Here is a 9028-nt window from a genome sequence, read left to right as displayed (position 1 = left end):
TGGAAGCCTAATAATAACGTCTTCAGTACATAGGTCATGAAAGACAAAAAAAAAACATAGTATTAACGACCAGATATTCAAAATATAAAAATTGGTGTTTAAGACCAAAATCTTATAATATTAATAATCGTGTATTTATAATATAAATTTGTAAAAAAAAAATGTTTAAACATTTAGAATATTTCGATATAAATTTTGCAATAATTATGATACAATGAATCTCTTCCAAATGTTATAAAATAAATTGTAATACCATTTTATTGTCAACGTTCTATTAGTATATGATTGGGAAATAAGTAAATTTTACTTAAATTTATTTTTATTTAAAAAATAAATAAATTATAAGTATTAAAAGGATAAGATTTCTAATCTCATATTAGCATATAATATGCTTATTATTATTCCTAATTCTAACTTCAAAATATGGACAACAACAAAATTGTAGAAAAACAACACTTGTTTTTAATAAAATGCACTTTACTTTAAGAAAACATCATAACTGAAAAAATTCTCCCACCTATCACACTCGCTGATATTTTTAATTTTAAACTTTATTAATTAAATCTAAAATTTTGTTCCATGCTATTATATAGGTTTTAAATTGAATTACTTATTGTTATTGTAGTCCTTAATTCAATCACTTATCTTTGTATTAATTATTAAATCTAAACATATGCTATTGGCTGAGATTTGTTTGTTATTAAAAAAAAAACTAAAATAGCAGTAAAAAATAAAATTTACGTTCAAAATATTAGTAAATAGAAAAAGTTTGATCTATAGTAGGAGTGTCAAGAAAGACTGTTACTTACGAGCTAATCCGTCAAAATGTGATGGGTTAAAGGTAGGTTAGTTTGTTTCTGACTTACTGGTCATGTTTTTTAATTTTTAACATATAAATACAATAATTGTTTTAATTTATTTAATTAAAAATATTAATTAATCCATTAAAAATTTAACAAAATATTTATATAATTAAATATGTTTTAAATACTTATTGATAAGTATAAACTAACAAATATTAAAAATAAATTTATGAAAAATAAATAAAATTAAAGAAAAAGTAACGGACGAATTACAATTTATAGTTTTTTTTGTGGGAACTCTTTTTTACAAAACAGAAGCTGGCCGAAGCCGAACTAGCCTCTTTTACTACCTTATATATATTCTCTAAAGACTGGACCTAAGTAATAGAGAATTTAACTTTCCTAAACCTACATAATTGGACATTTAACTTTCGAATATTTGTAATTTTAATCATTTAAGTAAGTCTTCAGGTAAGACTTTCTATGCATAATTTTCTAAATTTCTGATTAATTTCAAAAGTTTTATGAACTAAATGATTTTCTCTTTCAGTTTCATTATTGTAACGAGTTTACCGCATAATTATGAGAAAAAGTATAGTTATTAGAAACATTTCAAAATGATTTTTTAAATAATTATTATAAAACTAGCAAACTTATTAAACTATCAAACTTATGGTACATGATAATATAAAAAAGAATGTCATCAGTGTATTTTTTTTTTTAATTAAACAATGAGAATGTTTACTTATTTGAAAATTCAACTATTTCTTACAAATCTATTAAAAAACTATTCAATTTCTAATATTGAATTTATTCTTATTTCTTAAAGCATTGCTTTAAAAAGTTAGTTAACATTTTCCTTTTAAAACTTAACATAACTATATTTATTGATTTACGAAACTTTGAATTCCTAATTTCTGTTCAAACAACAAATGAACCCGTTGAGGAAATTATACGATCAGTAATGCGATATCTGTAGTTTTCAGTTGCAAGAGAAAATGCACATCAACCAGTAAGTTTTGTTTTTTCTTTTTCATGTATATGAAATTGTGGAAAGAGACTGATGAATGAACATGACGTACGATCTAACCTTGTTTCCAGTGACACGCAATCAACAGGTAGGTGAAGTGATTAGACACCCTGACTTATACATTGTGAGACCATTTATGTCTTCGGAAATCGTTGGCAAAACTCGCAAGTGTTGACAGCAAGTGTGGCTAAAAAGATTAATTTCTGATTCCGTGACGGAAAAAAAAAAAACAGTGTTGTGAAGGCTCAAGTAATTTCATCCAAATTATAGTCACGGTTATGTGCTTGACGTTTACTTATAGCTAAATATTCTGCCAAATAATTTCCTTCTATAAACAATCTTCCTTACGCAGCAGCGCACAAGGCACAAAAATCTTACCTACGCGAATGAAGTTCAATGTGCAGGTAACAAAAGAATGGCACGGCAAAATATGGTAAACCTTCGGATCCCAACTCCATTATCATGCGATCAGTATCCAATGGCTTGGGACATTCTTGAAAACCAATCAATTCTGCATTCGGAAATATTTTCAATTGCTATGCGTCGGAATTCAAAATGGAATCCACGCTTATTTATATATTTCTCGTGGTATCTATGCCTTCAAATCATAATTCATGAGGGTAGTTTTGCAGATGCATGGATCTCTTCCAAAGCCGGCTCAGCATTATCCTGTTACAAAAGGAAATACAAAAGTTCAACCACGGTAGGCTCCGCAGCACAGAATTTCGTCTCGTGATTTGTGATAGATCTAAAAAATAAATATATCATTCTTCCACCACAATTTGACGGGTTAAATGGAAGTACTCTGGTTCATCACGTTAAGTCCAACTGAACAAAAAGAAACCAAATAGAATACACTTACAGAAGGATATTCTGCAATCCAATAGGGAATGCTTTCTGATAAAAGGCTGATATAATGCTCCATTGCCTGCTCTGGACTCATAATCTCAAGTTGTCGCCATGCAATCCTTGCAGAAATAACTCGGTTAAACGTAACAAAGAAACTAATGGAGTACCCGTAACTGTAAGCAACTCAAAATCAGAGCTAGAGGGAAAAGATTATGATTTTTTAAAAATAAACATATATATTAGAGAACTACCATTTTGCTCGAGCAGAAGAGAACTTCAGTGTCAATGGCTGGGATTCGTGGCAATGACCCTGTGTAGCAATTCGGTAATAACCATGAAGCTTCATCTTCACTTCATTACCGAGACTATTATCGTTGCTCCTGGATCCGACAAATACAACAGCCGCACCAAAACGCTTCTCCAACTCAGTTCTTTCTATTTCCTCCCAATCATCCTCATCCTCCAACAAGTCCTTGTTTTCATCAATCTCATTATAATTTTTTTCGAACTGCGAGATCTCAACCTCTTCAGCGTTGAGCACTCTAGAAGAATCACACTCCACCAGTTCCACCTCAATTTCGTTCATATTCACAACCCCTTTATTGCTCTCATCCACAACATGATCGTCAGCCAAATTCACAAGTTCAATTTCATTGTAAACACTACTCTCCTCATCAATCGTCTTTGAATTGCGTATCTTGGGCGATCCACGATTCACATCCACAATTTCTGGGACTCTTATTTTTCCCAGTATGGACTTGTCTCCGAATTCATCAACTTTCCCCACAATTTGAACAACTTCATCCGTTTCCCAGATCTTAGAATCAGATTTAACTCCACGATCATGACCACACCCAATAACACCCACTTTCTCATGAGCTTCGAAGTTTGGGGTAACGGAGAGAAGTTTGAGGAAAACCGATGGAAGCAGAAGAGAAAGAACTATGGCAAAGGCAATCTCCCACATAAGAAATTCCATGGCTTGCTAATGGAAAGAAAATTTATGAGTTTGTCTTAGTGTGAAAGGGCCAAGTCTGATACTATTTTCTGATGATAACGTTACCAATACGAAGAAAGTGGATTTAGCATAGAAGAGCAAGGTATATTTTACTCTGCATATGATACTAAATGCATAGAAGATGAACATGTTTCTACTCGATCAAAATACATGTCGGTGTTGGAAAATGACACTTCCACCACTTCGAATATCCACTGGTGAGGAGCTTTGAGGGAAAATGTGGTATGTGGGTAGATTGTTTCAAAGGAAAAACTGAATCCCTGGCTGAAGGGATTCTATTTCAATGTAACAGTCTCCAGTTTGAGTTGAATAATTTCTTCTGTTTTTGAATTTAATCCAAATCTGTTCTTAAGTTTTTCTGTATTATCATTCCATCGTAAATTATACATAATTGATTTACCTTTATTAGATTAAAAAAAGTTGAAGGAATATGTTTACTGTAGGGAAAAACCAATCCAATTTATTTAATTTTAAGTGGGATCGAGTTAATTATAGATAGATTAACCCGTTATATATAAAAAATAAAATATGAATATAAGAAATTAAATCCTTTGATGTTAATTCGTTATTTGAATATTTCAATATTATATAAGTAAAGTATTAATTTGAAAATATTGTTTATTTTTATGCTTTTCTATTTTAAATTTTTATCTGATTCATTAATTTGTAGTTAGTAAAACCGTGTTCAAAATTTTCGGGTTTATTTTTCGGTCAACAACTGATGGTGAACTAAATTATTCAGGTTGATTTGACTAATTTTAATTTTTTTTTCTTGTTTATTTTTTACAATTTGTATAGAATTTAAATATATTGATTTTATTCTTCATTTAAAGAACGATTGTATTTTTTTCATAAAAGTAACTATATTCGATATAATCGTGACGAGTGACATCTTAAAAATATATAAAAATGTAATTTTTTGAAATTAATATATATATATATATATATATATATATATATATATATATATATATATATTATTTTATTAGTCTGATGTTTTAATATTATTTAAGACTTTTTAAGAGGATAGTTATTTTTTAGAATAATCTGAAATGTAAGATGACAAAATATGTTGTTTGACTAATAAAATTTGAAAAAAAAAAATTGAAATTGTAAAATTTTACTGGAAGTAATTGAACAACGTTCAAAGATTTAATTTTCACAAAGTATAAATCATAGATTCATAGCTCAGTAAAGAGAAAAGTATAAAGAAAGAGAAGAGAGAGGCAAGATAAGCCAGAGAAAAAGAAGGTATTATAGATTGATTGATCGATAGCAAAAAGTACAGAAAGGGAGTGAGATATATAAAGGAAAGGATAACCACAAAGGTGGGTCATGTAGCCCAACCGAGTGGTTATAAAAAGGTGTACCGGACGTGTACCGGACGGTAGCTTTATAAAGATACCGAGCGGTAACCATAAAGTATATATACCGGACGATAGCTGTATAAAGATACCGAGCGATAACCATAAGATATTATCAAAAAATTTAAAATTCTTCACATTTTCAATTTTATATATTAGTCTGTATAGTTTGAATTTATAGGTCGATTTAATCTAACCTAAGCTTGTGTGAGATATATCTAATTTTATTTAATATTATCCTAATTTAGTGTCTCTACTTAATGAGTCTAACTTGATTTAATCAAACATACCTTGATTTAACCTAGATTTTACCTAAGTTGAACAATAAAATATTGTTTTGAAACACTATATTCTAACGGAAAAATATTAAGGACACTAAAGTTAGCTTGTAGTTATAAACTAAATCTTGAATTTGTTTGATAGAAGACATTAAGAACAACAATGTTAAAAGAACTTCAGTTCTTCAATTTATCGTAATAATGGAAAACAGAAAATGTAACACTCTTATGAAATTTCTTGCAAGCTTTTCTTTATCTAAAAGACAGATATTTTCTAATTACTAATCTTCTATTTTATAACTGTATATTTTATTTAGTTAATAGAATGTAAAACTATTTTTACATTATCCATAGTTATTTTTTCTTAAAATTTGTATTTGATAGTATTTTTTTTTTGTCATAAGATGAGAAATGAAAAGAAAAATAAAATAGAAAGTGAGATCTTTAGAATTAAATGAAGATTATTAGAAAAAAACAAAGAGCAATAAAATTTTATTGTTAATAATTTTTTATTGTTACATATCTATTAACATTGTTGTTGTTTAACTATTATTATTATTATTATTATTATTATCACCTATAATAGATTGTGTATTTTTTTTTTCAAATAATCTTTGCAACACAACTGCAGAGTTTTGACACTTTATTTTATTTTTTTTTCTAAATTTTTATATGAAATTTCTTTTCCTCAATTTTTCACTTTTTGTAAGCATTTGGAAACAAACCGACACTCGTTTCAGCATGCTGTTTCTTCCTATGAAAAGACAGATTTAACCGGTAAAAGAAAATTCAAATATGATTTTTTTTCCCAAAATTTTTTCTTAAGATTTTTTATTGACAATTTAAAAATATTAGTTTAGTTTTCTTTGTTTGATCTCCTTTACAAAATTATTAAAAATGATGACTTCATGATTCATCAAAGACTAAAATATAATATAAAATATTTATATTAACTAAAAACAAAATAAAAATTATACAATTACAGAATATTTTAATATTTATATTATTTATATTATTATCTGATTCACATAAAAAATCTTATTGCTAGCTTAACTGTTTTAGTACAGTTGAATATTCATTTTAAATATATTCACGGATTTTAAATTTTGACAGATATAATGATATTCATGAATATTAAAAAAAATATGTTACAAAATTTAAAATAATACAAATAAAATTATGAAAAATAAAAAATATAATATAAATTAAAATTAAATTAAATTAAATTTAACCTAAAAAATTATATGTTAAATTTTAATTTTAACTAAATTAAACTTAATAAAATATAAATTAAATTTTATGATTTTGATTTTATGCAGAGGTGAAATTATGATTTTGATTGAATCGCCATACAAACAATATTTTTTTATTCCATAGTTAACATGTTAAATAAATAAGATGGACTTCTATGTGTATTATTATTCTTTATGAAATTTAAAATTAGAATATACAAAGAAATAGACATGTATATGTACCCATTAAGAAAAAAAGAAAAAGAAAAAGAAGCATAAGCGTGTTTGGTGGGACAAAATAAGTTGGGTCGAATCCGGGTCCTTGATCATTTATATCCCCTTTGGCGTAAACCTTGAGTTCCTCCTTCTGTAACTTGAGAGAAAAATTAGGTTCTTTAGGGTTTCATCCTTCCTGCGGTATCAGACATGGGAGGAGGCAATGGGCAGAAGTCGAAGATGGCTCGTGAAAAGAATCTCGAGAAGCAGAAGGCCGCCGGAAAGGGTAATTTTTCTTGCCCCTTTTTCCAACCTAATCATATTTTCTCATTCGTCCTCTCTTCAATTCAATAGGGATCATCCATATTCCAGTCAATACTATGATCTGTAAAAATTCGTTTTTTTGAAAATGAATTATGAAAATCGAGACGATACGTTTTAGATCTGGCTTCGTTCTTGACTTTCTTTTAATTGTGCAGGAAGCCAGCTGGATTCCAACAAGAAAGCAATGAACATTCAGGTAGTATCGTGTTTTTAATCTCCACGAACAATTCCTTTCGTCTTTTCTCTGCATAAGTTGATTTCTCGCACGGTTTGTTGTATAGAATAATGAAATTCGATGTTAATATTGTGAATATACCATCAATTTCATCCTTGCAATATTGCCCTCTTTCCCTTATTGATCTCTAAAGTCAACTATATGTGTAAAGTATAATATCAATTATTAAAAATTATGCCAAATAGTGAAATATATCAACTTAAATACTTAACCGATTTATATACAATGCGGAGAGTTACTTATAGAGTTTTACTACTGTAGGGACTAACGTAGGAGATAGAGTAATATTTTGGGGACCAAAGTGATGGTTTATTCCATTATTTTGGATGGGGATTTCTGTATATATTTGCTAATAATAGCAGCATTTCTGTTACGGCCGAAAGAGTTTTTTATTTGGTGTTTGCCATTCACCCTTTGTTCTGGGATATCTTCTGCATTTACGTTCCCTGTTCTTGGAAAAGATGGTATATTGAAAATGGAATTCAGGTTCCATACGAGGCCTAGTAATACCTAAAAGTTCTTGAAGAATTACTTACAGTTTTATTAATATAGATGCGAAGGAGATAGAGTATTGTATGAGGGACTAAATTGATGGATTATTCAATTATTTCAGATGGAGATTGCAGTATAAATTTGCTTATATCGTCATATTTCTGTTATGGTTGGAAAAGTTCTCTACTTATTGTTTGCCGTTCATTCTTTGTTCCCGGGTATCTTCTGAATTTATGTTCCCTGATCATGGAAAATATAGTATACTTGCATTACTACTTTTATCAGAGTATATTTGAAATAATTGGAACAAAACTGAAATTGCAACAAAGAAAAGACAATTATAGGAAACATTATATTGGAATTTTTGTAAAGAGCCATATTTTATGTGTATGAAATGGGCTATTTTGGGCAGGGGGGGATGTCATCAGTATTACCTTGCCCTAAATTATCTAGTCAGTTGTCATGCTGACTTATTTTAAAAATTTGGTATGTCATAATGCACATTTTATAAATGCATGCGATGTGTTCTGTTATATTATCTAGTAATACTATTGAAGTATACTCATAATTTTAGTGATAGCTGCAAAAGCGGAACTCTTTACTGATCATCAATAATGTATATTGATTGAATAATGCAGTGCAAGGTGTGCATGCAAACATTTATGTGCACCACTTCGGAAGTGAAGTGTAGGGAGCACGCCGAAGCCAAACACCCTAAATCTGATGTTTATGCCTGTTTTCCTCATTTGAAAAAGTGAACTTATTGGAGACTGGAAGTGGAGAAAACTTATATCATCATGGCCTCTTCCTTAAACCTATTCACCGAGATCTTCCTCCATTTTCTCTTTATATTAAATGTCTTTTATGTGTTTGTGCCTTGAGAATTATGAGAGATAGGGAGAGCAGGGTGTTTTTATTATAATTTCTCTTTATGACAGGGCAACAAACTGTGATGCTTTCACTTTCTGTCTATCTGTAACTTCTTAATGATCGTTCGTGTTAATATTAAATTGTTACATAAACTTAAGTTCTAATATTATCAGAGAACTACTTGACTATCAATCATTTTGGCATACGGAGTCTTGAACAACAAAATGGAATCTCTTGGCCAAATAGATCCTCACTATTTTTCGCAACTGGATGAAATCTTATCCCATCCTTTAGTATATAATAATTTTAATATATGG

At 28.9% G+C, this 9028-nt stretch overlaps 2 protein-coding genes across 2 annotated transcripts; one reads left to right on the top strand and one right to left on the bottom strand.

Annotated features, from left to right (window-relative positions):
• Positions 1–2017: 2017 nt before the first annotated feature.
• Positions 2018–4000, bottom strand: LOC106777276 (acyl-CoA-binding domain-containing protein 3). The gene is made up of 3 exons (XM_014664845.2): positions 2934–4000; positions 2696–2801; positions 2018–2502 (listed from the first exon to the last, which is right to left on the bottom strand). Exons 1-3 carry the CDS (start codon positions 3659–3661, stop codon positions 2446–2448), a joined length of 891 nt encoding a protein of 296 aa, XP_014520331.1. The 5' UTR covers positions 3662–4000; the 3' UTR covers positions 2018–2445.
• Positions 4001–6864: 2864 nt separating this feature from the next.
• On the top strand, positions 6865–8903 carry LOC106776443 (uncharacterized protein At2g23090). The gene is made up of 3 exons (XM_014663900.2): positions 6865–7076; positions 7270–7310; positions 8480–8903. Exons 1-3 carry the CDS (start codon positions 7001–7003, stop codon positions 8597–8599), a joined length of 237 nt encoding a protein of 78 aa, XP_014519386.1. The 5' UTR covers positions 6865–7000; the 3' UTR covers positions 8600–8903.
• Positions 8904–9028: the final 125 nt, after the last annotated feature.

This window comes from Vigna radiata, chromosome 11, assembly GCF_000741045.1.
Source record: "Vigna radiata var. radiata cultivar VC1973A chromosome 11, Vradiata_ver6, whole genome shotgun sequence".
Classification (NCBI taxonomy): domain Eukaryota; kingdom Viridiplantae; phylum Streptophyta; class Magnoliopsida; order Fabales; family Fabaceae; genus Vigna; species Vigna radiata.
Note: the sequence above shows the minus strand (reverse complement) of the source record. Positions and strands in the feature narration are given on the sequence as shown.